At 48.1% G+C, this 24,131-nt stretch overlaps 1 protein-coding gene across 1 annotated transcript in view; it reads left to right on the top strand.

The window, feature by feature from the left end:
• The window catches only part of grm8b (glutamate receptor, metabotropic 8b), a 167,416-nt gene that overhangs the window by 116,641 nt on the left and 26,644 nt on the right, over positions 1–24,131 (top strand). Inside the window, exon 7 of the mRNA XM_084365414.1 lies at positions 22,333–22,533. Within this exon, the coding sequence (XP_084221540.1) occupies positions 22,333–22,533 (201 nt within the window). The remainder of the gene's footprint in view (positions 1–22,332; positions 22,534–24,131) is intronic.

Below are 24,131 nucleotides of genomic sequence, written 5' to 3'. Positions count from 1 at the left end.
AATCTCTCTTGACCTCAGGACAGAAGTTGTCTGAGGTGAATCTCTCCTGGTCTCAGGGCAGAAGTCCTATTCTTCTGTTCTCAGGGCAACATAGCTGGACAAAAGGGAGTCAACTGTCTCCTCTGGTCTCAGGGCAGAAGTTGTTTTGTAGGATTTTCCTCATGGCTGTTTAGTCTCATCTGGTCCTAGGGCAGAGACCATTGTTTCCCAGAATTGTGTCTGAGGGCAGGTGAATCCCTCCTGGTCTCAGGGCAGAAGTCCTATTTTTCTGTTCTCAGGGCAACGTAGTTGGACAAAAGGGAGTCAACTGTCTCCTCTGGTCTCAGGGCAGAAGTTGTCTGAGGGCAGGTGAATCCCTCCTGGTCTCAGGGCAGAAGTTGTCTGAGGGCAGGTGAATCTCTCCTGGTCTCAGGGCAGAAGTCCTATTTTTCTGTTCTCAGGGCAACGTAGTTGGACAAAAGGGAGTCAACTGTCTCCTCTGGTCTCAGGGCAGAAGTTGTCTGTGGGCAGGTGAATCTCTCCTGGTCTCAGGGCAGAAGTCCTATTTTTCTGTTCTCAGGGCAATGTAGTTGGACAGAAGGGAGTCAACTGTCTCCTCTGGTCTCAGGGCAGAAGTTGTCTGAGGGCAGGTGAATCTCTCTTGACCTCAGGACAGAAGTTGTCTGAGGTGAATCTCTCCTGGTCTCAGGGCAGAAGTCCTATTCTTCTGCTCTCAGGGCAACATAGCTGGACAAAAGGGAGTCAACTGTCTCCTCTGGTCTCAGGGCAGAAGTTGTTTTGTAGGATTTTCCTCATTGCTGTTTAGTCTCATCTGGTCCTAGGGCAGAGACCATTGTTTCCCAGAATTGTGTCTGAGGGCAGGTGAATCCCTCCTGGTCTCAGGGCAGAAGTCCTATTTTTCTGTTCTCAGGGCAACGTAGTCAGACAAAAGGCGGTCAACTGTCTCCTCTGGTCTCAGGGCAGAAGTTGTCTGAGGGCAGGTGAATCCCTCCTGGTCTCAGGGCAGAAGTTGTCTGAGGTGAATCTCTCCTGGTCTCAGGGCAGAAGTCCTATTCTTCTGTTCTCAGGGCAAAATAGCTGGACAAAAGGGAGTCAACTGTCTCCTCTGGTCTCAGGGCAGAAGTTGTTTTGTAGGATTTTCCTCATGGCTGTTTAGTCTCATCTGGTCCTTGGGCAGAGACCATTGTTTCCCAGAATTGTGTCTGACGGCAGGTGAATCCCTCCTGGTCTCAGGGCAGAAGTCCTATTTTTCTGTTCTCAGGGCAACGTAGTTGGAAAAAAGGGAGTCAACTGTCTCCTCTGGTCTCAGGGCAGAAGTTGTCTGAGGGCAGGTGAATCCCGCCTGGTCTCAGGGCAGAAGTTGTCTGAGGGCAGGTGAATCTCTCCTGGTCTCAGGGCAGAAGTCCTATTTTTCTGTTCTCAGGGCAACGTAGTTGGACAAAAGGGGGTCAACTGTCTCCTCCTGGTCTCAGAGCAGAAGTTGTCTGAGGGCAGGTGAATCCCTCCTGGTCTCAGGGCAGAAGTTGTCTGAGGGCAGGTGAATCCCTCCTGGTCTCAGGGCAGAAGTTGTCTGAGGGCAGGTCAATCGCTCCTGGTCTCAGGGCAGAAGTCCTATTTTTCTGTTCTCAGGGCAACGTAGTTGGACCAAAGGGAGTCAACTGTCTCCTCTGGTCTCAGGGCAGAAGTTGTCTGTGGGCCGGTGAATCTCTCCTGGCCTCAGGGCAGAAGTCCTATTTTTCTGTTCTCAAGGCAACATAGTTGGACAAAAGGGAGTCAACTGTCTCCTCTGGTCTCAGGGCAGAAGTTGTCTGAGGGCAGGTGAATCTCTCTTGACCTCAGGACAGAAGTTGTCTGAGGTGAATCTCTCCTGGTCTCAGGGCAGAAGTCCTATTCTTCTGTTCTCAGGGCAACATAGCTGGACAAAAGGGAGTCAACTGTCTCCTCTGGTCTCAGGGCAGAAGTTGTTTTGTAGGATTTTCCTCATGGCTGTTTAGTCTCATCTGGTCCTAGGGCAGAGACCATTGTTTCCCAGAATTGTGTCTGAGGGCAGGTGAATCCCTCCTGGTCTCAGGGTAGAAGTCCTATTTTTCTGTTCTCAAGGCAACATAGTTGGACAAAAGGGAGTCAACTGTCTCCTCTGGTCTCAGGGCAGAAGTTGTCTGAGGGCAGGTGAATCCCTCCTGGTCTCAGGGCAGAAGTTGTCTGAGGGCAGGTGAATCTCTCTTGACCTCAGGACAGAAGTTGTCTGAGGTGAATCTCTCCTGGTCTCAGGGCAGAAGTCCTATTCTTCTGTTCTCAGGGCAACATAGCTGGACAAAAGGGAGTCAACTGTCTCCTCTGGTCTCAGGGCAGAAGTTGTCTGTGGGCAGGTGAATCTCTCCTGGTCTCAGGGCAGAAGTCCTATTTTTCTGTTCTCAGGGCAATGTAGTTGGACAGAAGGGAGTCAACTGTCTCCTCTGGTCTCAGGGCAGAAGTTGTCTGAGGGCAGGTGAATCTCTCTTGACCTCAGGACAGAAGTTGTCTGAGGTGAATCTCTCCTGGTCTCAGGGCAGAAGTCCTATTCTTCTGCTCTCAGGGCAACATAGCTGGACAAAAGGGAGTCAACTGTCTCCTCTGGTCTCAGGGCAGAAGTTGTTTTGTAGGATTTTCCTCATTGCTGTTTAGTCTCATCTGGTCCTAGGGCAGAGACCATTGTTTCCCAGAATTGTGTCTGAGGGCAGGTGAATCCCTCCTGGTCTCAGGGCAGAAGTCCTATTTTTCTGTTCTCAGGGCAACGTAGTCAGACAAAAGGCGGTCAACTGTCTCCTCTGGTCTCAGGGCAGAAGTTGTCTGAGGGCAGGTGAATCCCTCCTGGTCTCAGGGCAGAAGTTGTCTGAGGTGAATCTCTCCTGGTCTCAGGGCAGAAGTCCTATTCTTCTGTTCTCAGGGCAACATAGCTGGACAAAAGGGAGTCAACTGTCTCCTCTGGTCTCAGGGCAGAAGTTGTTTTGTAGGATTTTCCTCATGGCTGTTTAGTCTCATCTGGTCCTTGGGCAGAGACCATTGTTTCCCAGAATTGTGTCTGACGGCAGGTGAATCCCTCCTGGTCTCAGGGCAGAAGTCCTATTTTTCTGTTCTCAGGGCAACGTAGTTGGAAAAAAGGGAGTCAACTGTCTCCTCTGGTCTCAGGGCAGAAGTTGTCTGAGGGCAGGTGAATCCCGCCTGGTCTCAGGGCAGAAGTTGTCTGAGGGCAGGTGAATCTCTCCTGGTCTCAGGGCAGAAGTCCTATTTTTCTGTTCTCAGGGCAACGTAGTTGGACAAAAGGGGGTCAACTGTCTCCTCCTGGTCTCAGAGCAGAAGTTGTCTGAGGGCAGGTGAATCCCTCCTGGTCTCAGGGCAGAAGTTGTCTGAGGGCAGGTGAATCCCTCCTGGTCTCAGGGCAGAAGTTGTCTGAGGGCAGGTCAATCGCTCCTGGTCTCAGGGCAGAAGTCCTATTTTTCTGTTCTCAGGGCAACGTAGTTGGACCAAAGGGAGTCAACTGTCTCCTCTGGTCTCAGGGCAGAAGTTGTCTGAGGGCAGGTGAATCTCTCCTGGCCTCAGGGCAGAAGTCCTATTTTTCTGTTCTCAAGGCAACATAGTTGGACAAAAGGGAGTCAACTGTCTCCTCTGGTCTCAGGGCAGAAGTTGTCTGAGGGCAGGTGAATCTCTCTTGACCTCAGGACAGAAGTTGTCTGAGGTGAATCTCTCCTGGTCTCAGGGCAGAAGTCCTATTCTTCTGTTCTCAGGGCAACATAGCTGGACAAAAGGGAGTCAACTGTCTCCTCTGGTCTCAGGGCAGAAGTTGTTTTGTAGGATTTTCCTCATGGCTGTTTAGTCTCATCTGGTCCTAGGGCAGAGACCATTGTTTCCCAGAATTGTGTCTGAGGGCAGGTGAATCCCTCCTGGTCTCAGGGTAGAAGTCCTATTTTTCTGTTCTCAAGGCAACATAGTTGGACAAAAGGGAGTCAACTGTCTCCTCTGGTCTCAGGGCAGAAGTTGTCTGAGGGCAGGTGAATCCCTCCTGGTCTCAGGGCAGAAGTTGTCTGAGGGCAGGTGAATCTCTCTTGACCTCAGGACAGAAGTTGTCTGAGGTGAATCTCTCCTGGTCTCAGGGCAGAAGTCCTATTCTTCTGTTCTCAGGGCAACATAGCTGGACAAAAGGGAGTCAACTGTCTCCTCTGGTCTCAGGGCAGAAGTTGTTTTGTAGGATTTTCCTCATGGCTGTTTAGTCTCATCTGGTCCTTGGGCAGAGACCATTGTTTCCCAGAATTGTGTCTGACGGCAGGTGAATCCCTCCTGGTCTCAGGGCAGAAGTCCTATTTTTCTGTTCTCAGGGCAACGTAGTTGGAAAAAAGGGAGTCAACTGTCTCCTCTGGTCTCAGGGCAGAAGTTGTCTGAGGGCAGGTGAATCCCTCCTGGTCTCAGGGCAGAAGTTGTCTGAGGGCAGGTGAATCTCTCCTGGTCTCAGGGCAGAAGTCCTATTTTTCTGTTCTCAGGGCAACGTAGTTGGACAAAAGGGGGTCAACTGTCTCCTCCTGGTCTCAGAGCAGAAGTTGTCTGAGGGCAGGTGAATCCCTCCTGGTCTCAGGGCAGAAGTTGTTTTGTAGGATTTTCCTCATGGCTGTTTAGTCTCATCTGGTCCTAGGGCAGAGACCATTGTTTCCCAGAATTGTGTCTGAGGGCAGGTGAATCCCTCCTGGTCTCAGGGCAGAAGTCCTATTTTTCTGTTCTCAGGGCAACGTAGTTGGACAAAAGGGAGTCAACTGTCTCCTGTGGTCTCAGGGCAGAAGTTGTCTGAGGGCAGGTGAATCCCTCCTGGTCTCAGGGCAGAGGTTGTCTGAGGGCAGGTGAATCTCTCCTGGTCTCAGGGCAGAAGTCCTATTTTTCTGTTCTCAGGGCAACGTAGTTGGACAAAAGGGAGTCAACTGTCTCTGGTCTCAGGGCAGAAGTTGTTTTGTAGGATTTTCCTCATGGCTGTTTAGTCTCATCTGGTCCTAGGGCAGAGACCATTGTTTCCCAGAATTGTGTCTGAGGGCAGGTGAATCCCTCCTGGTCTCAGGGCAGAAGTCCTATTTTTCTGTTCTCAGGGCAACGTAGTTAGACAAAAGGGAGTCAACTGTCTCCTCTGGTCTCAGGGCAGAAGTTGTCTGAGGGCAGGTGAATCCCTCCTGGTCTCAGGGCAGAAGTTGTCTGAGGGCAGGTGAATCTCTCCTGGTCTCAGGGCAGAAGTCCTATTTTTCTGTTCTCAGGGCAACATAGTTGGACAAAAGGCGGTCAACTGTCTCCTCTGGTCTCAGGGCAGAAGTTGTCTGAGGGCAGGTGAATCTCTCCTGGTCTCAGGGCAGAAGTCCTATTTTTCTGTTCTCAAGGCAACATAGTTGGACAAAAGGGAGTCAACTGTCTCCTCTGGTCTCAGGGCAGAAGTTGTCTGAGGGCAGGTGAATCTCTCTTGACCTCAGGACAGAAGTTGTCTGAGGTGAATCTCTCCTGGTCTCAGGGCAGAAGTCCTATTCTTCTGTTCTCAGGGCAACATAGCTGGACAAAAGGGAGTCAACTGTCTCCTCTGGTCTCAGGGCAGAAGTTGTTTTGTAGGATTTTCCTCATGGCTGTTTAGTCTCATCTGGTCCTTGGGCAGAGACCATTGTTTCCCAGAATTGTGTCTGACGGCAGGTGAATCCCTCCTGGTCTCAGGGCAGAAGTCCTATTTTTCTGTTCTCAGGGCAACGTAGTTGGAAAAAAGGGAGTCAACTGTCTCCTCTGGTCTCAGGGCAGAAGTTGTCTGAGGGCAGGTGAATCCCTCCTGGTCTCAGGGCAGAAGTTGTCTGAGGGCAGGTGAATCTCTCCTGGTCTCAGGGCAGAAGTCCTATTTTTCTGTTCTCAGGGCAACGTAGTTGGACAAAAGGGGGTCAACTGTCTCCTCCTGGTCTCAGAGCAGAAGTTGTCTGAGGGCAGGTGAATCCCTCCTGGTCTCAGGGCAGAAGTTGTTTTGTAGGATTTTCCTCATGGCTGTTTAGTCTCATCTGGTCCTAGGGCAGAGACCATTGTTTCCCAGAATTGTGTCTGAGGGCAGGTGAATCCCTCCTGGTCTCAGGGCAGAAGTCCTATTTTTCTGTTCTCAGGGCAACGTAGTTGGACAAAAGGGAGTCAACTGTCTCCTGTGGTCTCAGGGCAGAAGTTGTCTGAGGGCAGGTGAATCCCTCCTGGTCTCAGGGCAGAGGTTGTCTGAGGGCAGGTGAATCTCTCCTGGTCTCAGGGCAGAAGTCCTATTTTTCTGTTCTCAGGGCAACGTAGTTGGACAAAAGGGAGTCAACTGTCTCTGGTCTCAGGGCAGAAGTTGTTTTGTAGGATTTTCCTCATGGCTGTTTAGTCTCATCTGGTCCTAGGGCAGAGACCATTGTTTCCCAGAATTGTGTCTGAGGGCAGGTGAATCCCTCCTGGTCTCAGGGCAGAAGTCCTATTTTTCTGTTCTCAGGGCAACGTAGTTAGACAAAAGGGAGTCAACTGTCTCCTCTGGTCTCAGGGCAGAAGTTGTCTGAGGGCAGGTGAATCCCTCCTGGTCTCAGGGCAGAAGTTGTCTGAGGGCAGGTGAATCTCTCCTGGTCTCAGGGCAGAAGTCCTATTTTTCTGTTCTCAGGGCAACATAGTTGGACAAAAGGCGGTCAACTGTCTCCTCTGGTCTCAGGGCAGAAGTTGTCTGAGGGCAGGTGAATCTCTCCTGGTCTCAGGGCAGAAGTCCTATTTTTCTGTTCTCAAGGCAACATAGTTGGACAAAAGGGAGTCAACTGTCTCCTCTGGTCTCAGGGCAGAAGTTGTCTGAGGGCAGGTGAATCTCTCTTGACCTCAGGACAGAAGTTGTCTGAGGTGAATCTCTCCTGGTCTCAGGGCAGAAGTCCTATTCTTCTGTTCTCAGGGCAACATAGCTGGACAAAAGGGAGTCAACTGTCTCCTCTGGTCTCAGGGCAGAAGTTGTTTTGTAGGATTTTCCTCATGGCTGTTTAGTCTCATCTGGTCCTTGGGCAGAGACCATTGTTTCCCAGAATTGTGTCTGACGGCAGGTGAATCCCTCCTGGTCTCAGGGCAGAAGTCCTATTTTTCTGTTCTCAGGGCAACGTAGTTGGAAAAAAGGGAGTCAACTGTCTCCTCTGGTCTCAGGGCAGAAGTTGTCTGAGGGCAGGTGAATCCCTCCTGGTCTCAGGGCAGAAGTTGTCTGAGGGCAGGTGAATCTCTCCTGGTCTCAGGGCAGAAGTCCTATTTTTCTGTTCTCAGGGCAACGTAGTTGGACAAAAGGGGGTCAACTGTCTCCTCCTGGTCTCAGAGCAGAAGTTGTCTGAGGGCAGGTGAATCCCTCCTGGTCTCAGGGCAGAAGTTGTTTTGTAGGATTTTCCTCATGGCTGTTTAGTCTCATCTGGTCCTAGGGCAGAGACCATTGTTTCCCAGAATTGTGTCTGAGGGCAGGTGAATCCCTCCTGGTCTCAGGGCAGAAGTCCTATTTTTCTGTTCTCAGGGCAACGTAGTTGGACAAAAGGGAGTCAACTGTCTCCTGTGGTCTCAGGGCAGAAGTTGTCTGAGGGCAGGTGAATCCCTCCTGGTCTCAGGGCAGAGGTTGTCTGAGGGCAGGTGAATCTCTCCTGGTCTCAGGGCAGAAGTCCTATTTTTCTGTTCTCAGGGCAACGTAGTTGGACAAAAGGGAGTCAACTGTCTCTGGTCTCAGGGCAGAAGTTGTTTTGTAGGATTTTCCTCATGGCTGTTTAGTCTCATCTGGTCCTAGGGCAGAGACCATTGTTTCCCAGAATTGTGTCTGAGGGCAGGTGAATCCCTCCTGGTCTCAGGGCAGAAGTCCTATTTTTCTGTTCTCAGGGCAACGTAGTTAGACAAAAGGGAGTCAACTGTCTCCTCTGGTCTCAGGGCAGAAGTTGTCTGAGGGCAGGTGAATCTCTCCTGGTCTCAGGGCAGAAGTTCTATTTTTCTGTTCTCAGGGCAACATAGTTGGACAAAAGGCGGTCAACTGTCTCCTCTGGTCTCAGGGCAGAAGTTGTCTGAGGGCAGGTGAATCTCTCCTGGTCTCAGGGCAGAAGTCCTATTTTTCTGTTCTCAAGGCAACATAGTTGGACAAAAGGGAGTCAACTGTCTCCTCTGGTCTCAGGGCAGAAGTTGTCTGAGGGCAGGTGAATCTCTCCTGGTCTCAGGGCAGAAGTCCTATTTTTCTGTTCTCAGGGCAACATAGTTGGACAAAAGGCGGTCAACTGTCTCCTCTGGTCTCAGGGCAGAAGTTGTCTGAGGGCAGGTGAATCTCTCCTGGTCTCAGGGCAGAAGTCCTATTTTTCTGTTCTCAAGGCAACATAGTTGGACAAAAGGGAGTCAACTGTCTCCTCTGGTCTCAGGGCAGAAGTTGTCTGAGGGCAGGTGAATCTCTCTTGACCTCAGGACAGAAGTTGTCTGAGGTGAATCTCTCCTGGTCTCAGGGCAGAAGTCCTATTCTTCTGTTCTCAGGGCAACATAGCTGGACAAAAGGGAGTCAACTGTCTCCTCTGGTCTCAGGGCAGAAGTTGTTTTGTAGGATTTTCCTCATGGCTGTTTAGTCTCATCTGGTCCTTGGGCAGAGACCATTGTTTCCCAGAATTGTGTCTGACGGCAGGTGAATCCCTCCTGGTCTCAGGGCAGAAGTCCTATTTTTCTGTTCTCAGGGCAACGTAGTTGGACAAAAGGGAGTCAACTGTCTCCTCTGGTCTCAGGGCAGAAGTTGTCTGAGGGCAGGTGAATCCCGCCTGGTCTCAGGGCAGAAGTTGTCTGAGGGCAGGTGAATCTCTCCTGGTCTCAGGGCAGAAGTCCTATTTTTCTGTTCTCAGGGCAACGTAGTTGGACAAAAGGGGGTCAACTGTCTCCTCCTGGTCTCAGAGCAGAAGTTGTCTGAGGGCAGGTGAATCCCTCCTGGTCTCAGGGCAGAAGTTGTCTGAGGGCAGGTGAATCCCTCCTGGTCTCAGGGCAGAAGTTGTCTGAGGGCAGGTGAATCTCTCCTGGCCTCAGGGCAGAAGTCCTATTTTTCTGTTCTCAAGGCAACATAGTTGGACAAAAGGGAGTCAACTGTCTCCTCTGGTCTCAGGGCAGAAGTTGTCTGAGGGCAGGTGAATCCCTCCTGGTCTCAGGGCAGAAGTTGTCTGAGGGCAGGTGAATCTCTCTTGACCTCAGGACAGAAGTTGTCTGAGGTGAATCTCTCCTGGTCTCAGGGCAGAAGTCCTATTCTTCTGTTCTCAGGGCAACATAGCTGGACAAAAGGGAGTCAACTGTCTCCTCTGGTCTCAGGGCAGAAGTTGTTTTGTAGGATTTTCCTCATGGCTGTTTAGTCTCATCTGGTCCTTGGGCAGAGACCATTGTTTCCCAGAATTGTGTCTGAGGGCAGGTGAATCCCTCCTGGTCTCAGGGCAGAAGTCCTATTTTTCTGTTCTCAGGGCAACGTAGTTGGAAAAAAGGGAGTCAACTGTCTCCTCTGGTCTCAGGGCAGAAGTTGTCTGAGGGCAGGTGAATCCCTCCTGGTCTCAGGGCAGAAGTTGTCTGAGGGCAGGTGAATCTCTCCTGGTCTCAGGGCAGAAGTCCTATTTTTCTGTTCTCAGGGCAACGTAGTTGGACAAAAGGGGGTCAACTGTCTCCTCCTGGTCTCAGAGCAGAAGTTGTCTGAGGGCAGGTGAATCCCTCCTGGTCTCAGGGCAGAAGTTGTTTTGTAGGATTTTCCTCATGGCTGTTTAGTCTCATCTGGTCCTAGGGCAGAGACCATTGTTTCCCAGAATTGTGTCTGAGGGCAGGTGAATCCCTCCTGGTCTCAGGGCAGAAGTCCTATTTTTCTGTTCTCAGGGCAACGTAGTTGGACAAAAGGGAGTCAACTGTCTCCTGTGGTCTCAGGGCAGAAGTTGTCTGAGGGCAGGTGAATCCCTCCTGGTCTCAGGGCAGAGGTTGTCTGAGGGCAGGTGAATCTCTCCTGGTCTCAGGGCAGAAGTCCTATTTTTCTGTTCTCAGGGCAACGTAGTTGGACAAAAGGGAGTCAACTGTCTCCTCTGGTCTCAGGGCAGAAGTTGTCTGTGGGCCGGTGAATCTCTCCTGGTCTCAGGGCAGAAGTCCTATTTTTCTGTTCTCAGGGCAACGTAGTTGGACAAAAGGGAGTCAAGTGTCTCCTCTGGTCTCAGGGCAGAAGTTGTCTGTGGGCAGGTGAATCTCTCCTGGTCTCAGGGCAGAAGTCCTATTTTTCTGTTCTCAGGGCAATGTAGTTGGACAAAAGGGAGTCAACTGTCTCCTCTGGTCTCAGGGCAGAAGTTGTCTGAGGGCAGGTGAATCTCTCCTGGTCTCAGGGCTGAAGTCCTATTTTTCTGTTCTCAGGGCAACGTAGTTGGACAAAAGGGAGTCAACTGTCTCCTCTGGTCTCAGGGCAGAAGTTGTCCGTGGGCAGGTGAATCTCTCCTGGTCTCAGGGCAGAAGTCCTATTTTTCTGTTCTCAGGGCAACGTAGTTGGACAAAAGGGAGTCAACTGTCTCCTCTGGTCTCAGGGCAGTAGTTGTCTGAGGGCAGGTGAATCTCTCTTGACCTCAGGACAGAAGTTGTCTGAGGTGAATCTCTCCTGGTCTCAGGGCAGAAGTCCTATTCTTCTGTTCTCAGGGCAACATAGCTGGACAAAAGGGAGTCAACTGTCTCCTCTGGTCTCAGGGCAGAAGTTGTCTGTGGGCAGGTGAATCTCTCCTGGTCTCAGGGCAGAAGTCCTATTTTTCTGTTCTCAGGGCAACGTAGTTGGACAAAAGGGAGTCAACTGTCTCCTCTGGTCCCAGGGCAGAAGTTGTCTGAGGGCAGGTGAATCTCTCCTGGTCTCAGGGCAGAAGTCCTATTTTTCTCTTCTCAGGGCTACGTAGTTTCTACAAAAGGGAGTCAACTGTCTCCTCTGGTCTCAGGGCAGAAGTTGTCTGTGGGCAGGTGAATCTCTCCTGGTCTCAGGGCAGAAGTCCTATTTTTCTGTTCTCAGGGCAACGTAGTTGGACAAAAGGGAGTCAACTGTCTCCTCTGGTCTCAGGGCAGAAGTTGTCTGTGGGCAGGTGAATCTCTCCTGGTCTCAGGGCAGAAGTCCTATTTTTCTGTTCTCAGGGCAATGTAGTTGGACAAAAGGGAGTCAACTGTCTCCTCTGGTCTCAGGGCAGAAGTTGTCTGAGGGCAGGTGAATCTCTCTTGACCTCAGGACAGAAGTTGTCTGAGGTGAATCTCTCCTGGTCTCAGGGCAGAAGTCCTATTCTTCTGTTCTCAGGGCAACATAGCTGGACAAAAGGGAGTCAACTGTCTCCTCTGGTCTCAGGGCAGAAGTTGTTTTGTAGGATTTTCCTCATGGCTGTTTAGTCTCATCTGGTCCTTGGGCAGAGACCATTGTTTCCCAGAATTGTGTCTGAGGGCAGGTGAATCCCTCCTGGTCTCAGGGCAGAAGTCCTATTTTTCTGTTCTCAGGGCAACGTAGTTGGACAAAAGGGAGTCAACTGTCTCCTCTGGTCTCAGGGCAGAAGTTGTCTGAGGGCAGGTGAATCCCTCCTGGTCTCAGGGCAGAAGTTGTCTGAGGGCAGGTGAATCTCTCCTGGTCTCAGGGCAGAAGTCCTATTTTTCTGTTCTCAGGGCAACGTAGTTGGACAAAAGGGAGTCAACTGTCTCCTCTGGTCTCGTGGGCAGAAGTTGTCTGTGGGCACGTGAATCTCTCCTGGTCTCAGGGCAGAAGTCCTATTTTTCTGTCCTCAGGGCAACGTAGTTGGACAAAAGGGAGTCAACTATCTCCTCTGGTCTCAGGGCAGAAGTTGTCTGAGGGCAGGTGAATCCCTCCTGGTCTCAGGGCAGAAGTCCTATTTTTCTGTTCTCAGGGCAACATAGTTGGACAAAAGGGGGTCAACTGTCTCCTCTGGTCTCAGGGCAGAAGTTGTCTGAGGGCAGGTGAATCTCTCTTGACCTCAGGACAGAAGTTGTCTGAGGTGAATCTCTCCTGGTCTCAGGGCAGAAGTCCTATTCTTCTGTTCTCAGGGCAACATAGCTGGACAAAAGGGAGTCAACTGTCTCCTCTGGTTTCAGGGCAGAAGTTGTTTTGTAGGATTTTCCTCATGGCTGTTTAGTCTCATCTGGTCCTTGGGCAGAGACCATTGTTTCCCAGAATTGTGTCTGAGGGCAGGTGAATCCGTCCTGGTCTCAGGGCAGAAGTCCTATTTTTCTGTTCTCAGGGCAACGTAGTTGGACAAAAGGGAGTCAACTGTCTCCTCTGGTCTCAGGGCAGAAGTTGTCTGAGGGCAGGTGAATCCCTCCTGGTCTCAGGGCAGAAGTTGTCTGAGGGCAGGTGAATCTCTCCTGGTCTCAGGGCAGAAGTCCTATTTTTCTGTTCTCAGGGCAACGTAGTTGGACAAAAGGGAGTCAACTGTCTCCTCTGGTCTCAGGGCAGAAGTTGTCTGTGGGCAGGTGAATCTCTCCTGGTCTCAGGGCAGAAGTCCTATTTTTCTGTTCTCAGGGCAACGTAGTTGGACTAAAGGGAGTCAACTGTCTCCTCTGGTCTCAGGGCAGAAGTTGTCTGTGGGCAGGTGAATCTCTCCTGGTCTCAGGGCAGAAGTCCTATTTTTCTGTTCTCAGGGCAATGTAGTTGGACAAAAGGGAGTCAACTGTCTCCTCTGGTCTCAGGGCAGAAGTTGTCTGAGGGCAGGTGAATCCCTCCTGGTCCCAGGGCAGAAGTTGTCTGAGGGCAGGTGAATCTCTCCTGGTCTCAGGGCAGAAGTCCTATTTTTCTCTTCTCAGGGCTACGTAGTTTCTACAAAAGGGAGTCAACTGTCTCCTCTGGTCTCAGGGCAGAAGTTGTCTGTGGGCAGGTGAATCTCTCCTGGTCTCAGGGCAGAAGTCCTATTTTTCTGTTCTCAGGGCAACGTAGTTGGACAAAAGGGAGTCAACTGTCTCCTCTGGTCTCAGGGCAGAAGTTGTCTGTGGGCAGGTGAATCTCTCCTGGTCTCAGGGCAGAAGTCCTATTTTTCTGTTCTCAGGGCAATGTAGTTGGACAAAAGGGAGTCAACTGTCTCCTCTGGTCTCAGGGCAGAAGTTGTCTGAGGGCAGGTGAATCTCTCTTGACCTCAGGACAGAAGTTGTCTGAGGTGAATCTCTCCTGGTCTCAGGGCAGAAGTCCTATTCTTCTGTTCTCAGGGCAACATAGCTGGACAAAAGGGAGTCAACTGTCTCCTCTGGTCTCAGGGCAGAAGTTGTTTTGTAGGATTTTCCTCATGGCTGTTTAGTCTCATCTGGTCCTTGGGCAGAGACCATTGTTTCCCAGAATTGTGTCTGAGGGCAGGTGAATCCCTCCTGGTCTCAGGGCAGAAGTCCTATTTTTCTGTTCTCAGGGCAACGTAGTTGGACAAAAGGGAGTCAACTGTCTCCTCTGGTCTCAGGGCAGAAGTTGTCTGAGGGCAGGTGAATCCCTCCTGGTCTCAGGGCAGAAGTTGTCTGAGGGCAGGTGAATCTCTCCTGGTCTCAGGGCAGAAGTCCTATTTTTCTGTTCTCAGGGCAACGTAGTTGGACAAAAGGGAGTCAACTGTCTCCTCTGGTCTCGGGGCAGAAGTTGTCTGTGGGCAGGTGAATCTCTCCTGGTCTCAGGGCAGAAGTCCTATTTTTCTGTTCTCAGGGCAACGTAGTTGGACAAAAGGGAGTCAACTGTCTCCTCTGGTCTCAGGGCAGAAGTTGTCTGAGGGCAGGTGAATCCCTCCTGGTCTCAGGGCAGAAGTCCTATTTTTCTGTTCTCAGGGCAACATAGTTGGACAAAAGGGGGTCAACTGTCTCCTCTGGTCTCAGGGCAGAAGTTGTCTGAGGGCAGGTGAATCTCTCTTGACCTCAGGACAGAAGTTGTCTGAGGTGAATCTCTCCTGGTCTCAGGGCAGAAGTCCTATTCTTCTGTTCTCAGGGCAACATAGCTGGACAAAAGGGAGTCAACTGTCTCCTCTGGTCTCAGGGCAGAAGTTGTTTTGTAGGATTTTCCTCATGGCTGTTTAGTCTCATCTGGTCCTTGGGCAGAGACCATTGTTTCCCAGAATTGTGTCTGAGGGCAGGTGAATCCGTCCTGGTCTCAGGGCAGAAGTCCTATTTTTCTGTTCTCAGGGCAACGTAGTTGGACAAAAGGGAGTCAACTGTCTCCTCTGGTCTCAGGGCAGAAGTTGTCTGAGGGCAGGTGAATCCCTCCTGGTCTCAGGGCAGAAGTTGTCTGAGGGCAGGTGAATCTCTCCTGGTCTCAGGGCAGAAGTCCTATTTTTCTGTTCTCAGGGCAACGTAGTTGGACAAAAGGGAGTCAACTGTCTCCTCTGGTCTCAGGGCAGAAGTTGTCTGTGGGCAGGTGAATCTCTCCTGGTCTCAGGGCAGAAGTCCTATTTTTCTGTTCTCAGGGCAACGTAGTTGGACAAAAGGGAGTCAACTGTCTCCTCTGGTCTCAGGGCAGAAGTTGTCTGAGGGCAGGTGAATCCCTCCTGGTCTCAGGGCAGAAGTTGTCTGAGGGCAGGTGAATCTCTCCTGGTCTGAGGGCAGAAGTCCTATTTTTCTGTTCTCAGGGCAACGTAGTTGGACAAAAGGGAGTCAACTGTCTCCTCTGGTCTCGGGGCAGAAGTTGTCTGTGGGCAGGTGAATCTCTCCTGGTCTCAGGGCAGAAGTCCTATTTTTCTGTTCTCAGGGCAACGTAGTTGGACAAAAGGGAGTCAACTGTCTCCTCTGGTCTCAGGGCAGAAGTTGTCTGAGGGCAGGTGAATCCCTCCTGGTCTCAGGGCAGAAGTCCTATTTTTCTGTTCTCAGGGCAACATAGTTGGACAAAAGGGGGTCAACTGTCTCCTCTGGTCTCAGGGCAGAAGTTGTCTGAGGGCAGGTGAATCTCTCTTGACCTCAGGACAGAAGTTGTCTGAGGTGAATCTCTCCTGGTCTCAGGGCAGAAGTCCTATTTTTCTGTTCTCAGGGCAATGTAGTTGGACAAAAGGGAGTCAACTGTCTCCTCTGGTCTCAGGGCAGAAGTTGTCTGAGGGCAGGTGAATCTCTCTTGACCTCAGGACAGAAGTTGTCTGAGGTGAATCTCTCCTGGTCTCAGGGCAGAAGTCCTATTCTTCTGTTCTCAGGGCAACATAGCTGGACAAAAGGGAGTCAACTGTCTCCTCTGGTCTCAGGGCAGAAGTTGTTTTGTAGGATTTTCCTCATGGCTGTTTAGTCTCATCTGGTCCTTGGGCAGAGACCATTGTTTCCCAGAATTGTGTCTGAGGGCAGGTGAATCCCTCCTGGTCTCAGGGCAGAAGTCCTATTTTTCTGTTCTCAGGGCAACGTAGTTGGACAAAAGGGAGTCAACTGTCTCCTCTGGTCTCAGGGCAGAAGTTGTCTGAGGGCAGGTGAATCCCTCCTGGTCTCAGGGCAGAAGTTGTCTGAGGGCAGGTGAATCTCTCCTGGTCTCAGGGCAGAAGTCCTATTTTTCTGTTCTCAGGGCAACGTAGTTGGACAAAAGGGAGTCAACTGTCTCCTCTGGTCTCGGGGCAGAAGTTGTCTGTGGGCAGGTGAATCTCTCCTGGTCTCAGGGCAGAAGTCCTATTTTTCTGTTCTCAGGGCAACGTAGTTGGACAAAAGGGAGTCAACTGTCTCCTCTGGTCTCAGGGCAGAAGTTGTCTGAGGGCAGGTGAATCCCTCCTGGTCTCAGGGCAGAAGTCCTATTTTTCTGTTCTCAGGGCAACATAGTTGGACAAAAGGGGGTCAACTGTCTCCTCTGGTCTCAGGGCAGAAGTTGTCTGAGGGCAGGTGAATCTCTCTTGACCTCAGGACAGAAGTTGTCTGAGGTGAATCTCTCCTGGTCTCAGGGCAGAAGTCCTATTCTTCTGTTCTCAGGGCAACATAGCTGGACAAAAGGGAGTCAACTGTCTCCTCTGGTCTCAGGGCAGAAGTTGTTTTGTAGGATTTTCCTCATGGCTGTTTAGTCTCATCTGGTCCTTGGGCAGAGACCATTGTTTCCCAGAATTGTGTCTGAGGGCAGGTGAATCCGTCCTGGTCTCAGGGCAGAAGTCCTATTTTTCTGTTCTCAGGGCAACGTAGTTGGACAAAAGGGAGTCAACTGTCTCCTCTGGTCTCAGGGCAGAAGTTGTCTGAGGGCAGGTGAATCCCTCCTGGTCTCAGGGCAGAAGTTGTCTGAGGGCAGGTGAATCTCTCCTGGTCTCAGGGCAGAAGTCCTATTTTTCTGTTCTCAGGGCAACGTAGTTGGACAAAAGGGAGTCAACTGTCTCCTCTGGTCTCAGGGCAGAAGTTGTCTGTGGGCAGGTGAATCTCTCCTGGTCTCAGGGCAGAAGTCCTATTTTTCTGTTCTCAGGGCAACGTAGTTGGACTAAAGGGAGTCAACTGTCTCCTCTGGTCTCAGGGCAGAAGTTGTCTGTGGGCAGGTGAATCTCTCCTGGTCTCAGGGCAGAAGTCCTATTTTTCTGTTCTCAGGGCAATGTAGTTGGACAAAAGGGAGTCAACTGTCTCCTCTGGTCTCAGAGCAGAAGTTGTCTGAGGGCAGGTCAATCCCTCCTGGTCTCAGGCCAGAAGTCCTATTTTTCTGTTCTCAGGGCAACGTAGTAGCAGGAGAGAGACTAAACTGCCCCAGACAAATGCTGATTTAGACCACTCTGCCCTGAGGGCAGGAAAATGTTACTTCAGCCCTGGGACCAGGAGAGACTAAACAACTTACAGCTCTGCCTTTCACATCAAATCAGACCCAGAATGCTAGTTCAACTGGCTACTTGCTAGCCCTAGCACTTGCAGCACTAGCTCGCTAGCTTCAGAAAGACATCTCAGCATTAGCATTATCATTTGAGTGAGGGGAAATAATCTTCCAGAACGTTACTCTAAAGATGAGCTCTCAGGTACCAAAAATTTGACGCCGATTGATTTAATGTAAATTCGAGTTCGGTACCCAACTCAGAACCAAAAGACAGCCACCTTTGCTGAGGAAAGGCTGAGGTACTTACAGGTCAACGACTTTCTCTCACTTCAGACTAAATTTTCTTTAACAAGAAAAACCCTGAATGAAAATCAGACGTTAAACTCTGAATAATAAATCTAAAATGTCACAGACAAGAGAAATCTTGCGCTGGTTGACATTTGAATGACTGTTAAAATGATTTATGTCACTTTTCTTTCTCATGCGCCGTGGGTTCATTATTTCCATGTGACACACTGCTTCATCTTTTTTTTTATGCAAATCACCTTCGAAACATGAAGATGAGCAGAAAAATGAAAGGCAGTGTTTTATTGTAAAGAATAGTCTTCAGTTGTGACACAGATGTGGGATGAATTCATGAATGTTTGAGCAGCTCTCACACGTGCCTGTCGTGTTTTTTTATGACTCAGTCAGAATCAGTGTTGTGAGGAAACATCATTATTAATCCTCGCTGATGAATCTGACACAGACGTTCCTGATAAAAACACAGCCAACTATTAAAACTCTATTAATGTAAATATATTCAGACGTGTGAGACGCAACAGTTTGGCTGGTTTCCCCCCCGAACTCATCCCATCACTGCTAACCTCTGTAATTAGTTTGCCGTTTATCTAATTTCCCGATCTAATTGAAACAGAAGGATGCCTGCGAGAGAGAGAGGGACAGAGAGAGAGCGACGGGGAAACAGAAACACGTTCGTCCTGTCGAGAAGGAATTAAATTTACCCTCTAAGTGATGTGTAATTGAAATGCCAGCAGCCATGATGAAGCTGTCTGTCGAGTGCGCCGCCTCATCTCAGTCAGCGTTGGACTTTCATCATCATCATCGGTCATTGAAGCCCGTTAGCAAACAGAGAGGCGAACGGCATTCAGGTCGCCTCTTTCCACTTCCTCCCAGAAATCATGTTCATTCATGAAGTTTCTGGTGTTGATGGATAATTCATAATGTTTTTTATTTCAGTCGGTGACGTCTTTCAAGTGAGTGGCTGAGTAATAAGACGAGATTTGTGCAAATGAAGAAGCTGTGAATGTTTCCTGCTCTTTCTGCCAGAACGTCAGTGTCACTGTTTGTCTCATGACCCAAATATTTTCACAACTACAGGCCACAGTTCTAATAAATCTACAGGAACAACTGTGTCCCATCAATCTGCAAAAAATATTACACGACTTAAATATTTTAATATTGCATGCAGTGCAGACGACAAAGTCTAACTTTGCATGGCGATACACCAATCCTTCCCTGTTTGGAAAGGTTCAGGCAGCAAAACTACTTGATTTAGTTCAGGAAAAGATGAAGTTACGTTCATGACATGTTGATGAAGGTTCTCGGTCATCCAGGTCATGGTAATTCTAGGTGCTGTATCGTTTGGCAACTGGACTTGTTCCAGTTTCTTGAAGACGTCTCACCTCTCATTCAAGAGGCTTCTTCAGTTCTAACTAACTGGAGGGGAGTTGCAGGCTTTTAAACTTTGTGTGGGAGTGTCCTTACAGAGTCGTTAGCGCTGAGTTTCAGAGTCGTTAGGGCCACTTGTAGGTCGTCAGCCTTTATGTGGGCTGCTGGGACTAGGTGAGCCCAGGTGTGAATGGTTGATAAGCTGTCTGGGGCAGGAACTCAGTACATCATTGTAGGTGGGTGACAAGTAATGTCGTAGGCCACCTCCTCTGTTCAAAGACGGTCGTTCCAGTTTGACACAGATGGATTCCTTTACTCCTCGTTCAAACCATCTGTCTTCTCTGGCCAAGATGTTCACATTGTTGTCCTCAAAATAATTTTTGTCCTTCAGATGTAAGTCGACAGCAAAGTCTTGACCTGAGGAGTTGGCCCTCCTACATGACACAATGTACGTTAGCTAACAGACGTGAGGATTTTTTGGTTTCACACGTGACACAAACACTGTCTCACTCCACTGTCACACAACTGTCAGTGAGTTAAGCTTCAAAATATGACGCTTTGGATATGATGGGCTCCATGTTCAAGTTAGCAATTATACGTCGTATGCAACATCTGGTTAAACTTTCAAAATAAAACGTGGTGAATGCTTTGAACGTTATTAACGTCATCAAACGGTTGCAGTTTGGTTTGGTTTATACAAAAACTTCTTGGTTAAGGTCAGCAAAAGATCACACTAGTTAAGAGACATAACTCAAGTCGTGTTACAAACGTGACGAGACGTTAATTACGTATGTTCACTTACTTTTGTGACTTAAATTAAAAACAAATTCCTCTTGACTCTTCATCACAAACGGTATCCGAACTCCAGTTTTCAATGGGACAGTCGTACCAATAAAATCAATAAAGTTGATGATGTAAAACATTGAAGACGTTGTTTAATTATGTTGAACAGCTTCTTATGTTTCGAGGGATTTCGGGTTGTAATGGTGAAGAAAACTCAACAACTAAACATTTGCTGGATGAACAGTGTCAGTATCAAGTTAACTAACAACCTAAACTTGTAAAATATAATGTAACACACTTTCTATCACTGTTATTAGCAGCAATGATAAATTATATACAAACTCTGCTGCAGCTGAACTAACACTGTTAATAATACAAAGATAATAAACACATAATTACAAAGTTTGACATTTACAAATCACTGCACATCAGCAAAACTGAATTATTTTCTTTTTGACAGCAGAAACTTTGAGTCCAACTCTTGTGCTCATTGAACAAACAGCTTCTTAATGATGGCACGGCTCAGTAAACTGAGACTTTTGGAAACGCTCCAGCCTAATTGTCTGTCAATGATGGGAAATTATGAAAACTGTCAGGTTAAGAGGGCGCGGAGTGTTTAGGAAACATCCAGACTGAAATATCTTTGCAAGTATTGGATGGACGGCTACGAAATTTGATTCAGACATTTTAATGTTTCCCCCCCCAAGATGAATTGTGATAATGTTAAAATAACACAGAGACGCTGCATCACGGCTGTCGACTCTTAGTCTGGTATATTATCAGTGAGGCTACTTTTTAAAGACACCTTGACCAAGTGTTTACATTAGAGTTGGTCCTTTTTTTTCAGGTGGTTACATATTTTATTAATGTGAGATTCTATATTTTTCTTAACTATATAATTAAGTTAGATGTAAACCATCTTAAGCATGAATGTTATCTAAGGAAAAAAACTTGAAATTGGAGATTTATATTTCAGGACTTTAACCAGCAATAAGGGATTTTTTAGGGGCAGTGGAAACACTTTTATGAACACTAGTGATTTTAACGAAGTGCATTTACTCAAGCTCTGTGCTAATTTTGAAGTACTTTTACTTTACTTGAGTATTTCTATTCTCTGCTACTTTATACTTCTGCTCCACCACATTTTGGAGTCAATTAATTTATTGTTTTACTCCACAACATGTATTTGATAACTTTTGTTACTAGTTACTTTGATTTTGACAAAAGAAAAACATGCTGAATATCTGATCCGATAATCACTGGACCCACAGTATACAATATATATGTACATTTAATATCAGATACTTTCAGACTTTTATTCAAGTACTAGTCGTATAGGTGACTTTCACTTTTACCAAAGTCATATTTTAACATGATATCTTTACTTTTATTCAAGTATGACTTCATGAACACAACATCAACTGTGATCAGCTGTTATGTTTATATGTTGAACATGTTTATTGTTATTGTTTGGAGTCATGTTTGTGTCCACATGATGACTGTAGGTCCAATATTCCCTCTCTTTTAGCTCCATTTTTGGTCTCCACCATCTCCCGAGGGAAATGTCTTCCTCTTTAGTGGCTAAATGCTCCATTATGTTCACCAGCTAGTCTCTAACCGTGTCTACCTGCTGTTTGCTGCCGAGCAGGAAGTGTAGTGTGAGCTTTTGGGGTCGGAAACGACACCATGAGAGCTGTGAGGCTGAACCAGAACAATGAGCTGAAAACTGATTATTTAGCTCCATGGGGCGCCGAGGGAAGCTGCAGATTTAGGTGATAATTCAAGTCAATGATGATCCAATCCATACTCCAAACAAGATCAGAATTTAATCTAAATATGAGATGATCACACTTAATTAGAATTATAGTTTTTGTTTGTGAACAAGATGAGAAGTTTCCTCCACGGAGGCCGGAGTCAGACATGGAGTCACGGAGCTTCTTGTAAATTCAAAACGCCGCATTCAGCCACACTTTGAATTTCCAGGATCAAACATGTATTCTTTAAATATTGAGGAGACACTCATCATCTGCAGCGAGCAGCGATCATCAGCTGCTCGGCCGTACATCTCCTCCCTGCCTCGGCTGTTTGACATCCTCCGCTCTCCGCACGCCGTTCAAGGCTCATTCATTACCACCGCGCAGACGTGTAATCAGTCTTTACTGCCGGAGCAAATGTCTCCCCTCGGACAGATCCCCCGCTGCCCGCCTGCTATTAAAATTAAATTGGATTTCATTTCTAAGCTCCTATTAATTCAGAGAAGTCTTGTCTGTTGATGGAGGGTCCAGTCCGGCAGTTAGTTTCCTCCTCCTCTCTTTGGCGCTCCTCTTTGCTCTCCGGCCGGCGGCGTGATTGCAGAGCGCCGCCACTCTAATAACGGTAATTACTCAGTGAACATTTTTTGGGACTTTACAGAGTTTTCTAATAAAAGATGACAATGTCTTCTGCACTCTGTCATTTAATCACGGCTAATGAGATGGAGCCAAATGTATTTTTTTTATGTTAATGGGTTAGTTATAGGAAATGTGTCTCATTTCACATTCACCATAATCCTTTGTGAGTTACACTCTGCCTGGTGGCAAGGACAAACTCCAACACCTTTGCATTCAAAAGCAAAAGGAAACACAGAGGCTGAAAGAGCTCCGACGGAAATGAGTTAAGTTTGTTTACAGGCGTCCATTTTCTCTCTGAATGTCGATGTTTACGGTCTTAATTAGCCCAGAACCTCAACATGATGACGTCCAATAATTAATTCAAATTGTCATGAAATCCACGATGAGATCAAAAACAGGATGAACCCTATAGAGGCACATTTTATGGAAGCTCAGTGCTTATCTTCACATATCCACATCTTAAGATATCAGAGACTGTTTTCATAGTTATGAGATTAACTTTTTTAATTACTGGATCTGTATCTCATAATGACTGAGAGAACTATCCTATAATTATGAGGTCAGGATCTCGAATTTATTAAAATATTAGCTCAGAGTTGCAAGATTCATAACTGTGACAACTTAGTCGTAATTACAAGATCCTTATCTCACACTTCAGGAAAATTAATCGTAATTAAATGCCCCGTGTGTCAGAATTTAAATTTAAACTACACTTCCCGTATATAAATATTGACTAAACAGTCATGTTTAGTCATGTTTTGTTCGATCGCCTGACACTGTTTTATGTTCCAGGGTTGGAGAAAGTTGGCCGTGACTCCACCTACGAGCAGGAGGGGAAGGTTCAGTTCGTGATGGACGCCGTGTACGCCATGGCGCACGCTCTGCACCACATGCACCGCGAGCTCTGCGCCGGATACCCCGGCCTGTGTCCTCGCATGGCCAACATCGACGGGAAGGAGCTGCTGGCCCACGTCCGCGCCGTCGGCTTCAACGGTAAGATCGTCAGTGTCTTCGTCATCATTCGTCCTCGTATTTCTAGCGTTTTTCAACTCATTAACATTTATTTTACTGCAACTGTTCGGTCACGCTCAGACACAATGTTTGGGAAAGCAGTTGAGGAGCCGCAAACCTCGTCTGTCAGGTCTTATTTCAGAATGACTTCAATGAAAATAGATCAAACAGGAGGGCAGAGCGGCTCCACACATTTCTGTCTTTGTTTCTGCTCTGATGTTCGCGCTGCTGAACCAAATCAGACTCTGATAGCTGCTTCATCCAGATTGACGGTGCCGTCAGGAGCCAATCAGAAGAGGGAGTTCATTTTATTTCTTTGACTGAGTGTAAATCTGATGTTTTCACATCACAGTGATGCACTAAAAACAGTTTTACTGTTATTTGCTCGTGTTTTGTCTACTTGCATGTGTTGTGTTAAGCTGCAGCATGTTTGGCCTCGTCAGCCACCGTACAGTCCCGGCGGCATGGGCGGGCATTGGCGGGCCGTGCCCGCCCACAGAGTCAGCCGTGCCCGCCCTGGGCTGGAAGCTGTTAATTTTATTTGGGTTTTGTTTATTACCTCGGAGTGGCCAACGCTCTTTTATTCCTATCTCGATTTGTCGATCATACAATTCAACCAACGAACGAAGGAAACGTGCTGGCCAATTACAAGTGGTGGGGGGGCGGGTCACTGAGTCATCCTCATGAGAGGGTAACGCTGTTAGTACTTGACGTTCATGTTCGCAGTTGCTCATAGAGTAGCTAGTTAGCTGTGGCGTTCGCATGGATTAAAGTTCTCCGTCGCTACGACGGACTTCCGTCATTCAAACTTAACAGAGGCGACTTGTGAGATCAATGTAGATCGGAGGAAAACTATTGGCTGATGTTTATTGACAGATTGTCACACTCTACAGCCAATGGTATCGTTAACAGTGTGCTCGCCTGACCAATGACAGTGCAGTGACCCACACAGGGCGGGATCTCAACACGGAGCGGCGCTAAAGTTTAGCTGCTTAGCTAGCAAGGACTCGTCGCGCTGCTACGTTATCAGCTGAGTTTAGTCAGCACGTGAGAACTCGTCTGACACGGAGAGTCTCCTGTTGTGTGCTACATGTGTGAAATAACAGCTATAGTCTGGACTTTGTCTGCAGTGTATCTGTGTAAACGGCTTCATTCAGCGTCTCTCCCTCCCCTCTGGCACCGTGAGTTACCATGGTTACAGCCCTGAAACTTTATACTGATGATCAATAATAAGTTTTTGGTTAGTTTGACTGTACAGAGTCATGAATGTAGCCTGATTGTAGCTCAATGCTGAAATCTTGTATTATAACATATAGAACAAAGCCTCAGAGCTTCTTGGATTATAAACAGCATGTTAGTGATGACAGAAAGTGAGAACTCGCCATCAGACTGACAAGGCTGCAAAAGTTGCTGTTTGTATGATGTATTTTTCTGTTAAACGATAAGAGGCTCACTTTAAACAATATTATTAATAACAATAATTAATGATAATGATGATGAGAAGAAGTAGAAAAATAGCGTACTGAAAAGTTCTGTAGATGGTTGATTATTTGAAAGAGTAAAACTTGATAGAATTTGAA

Source organism: Pagrus pagrus, assembly GCF_965226575.1.
Source record: "Pagrus pagrus genome assembly, chromosome: 10".
NCBI lineage: Eukaryota > Metazoa > Chordata > Actinopteri > Spariformes > Sparidae > Pagrus > Pagrus pagrus.
This window is presented reverse-complemented; position numbering and strand designations above follow the sequence as displayed.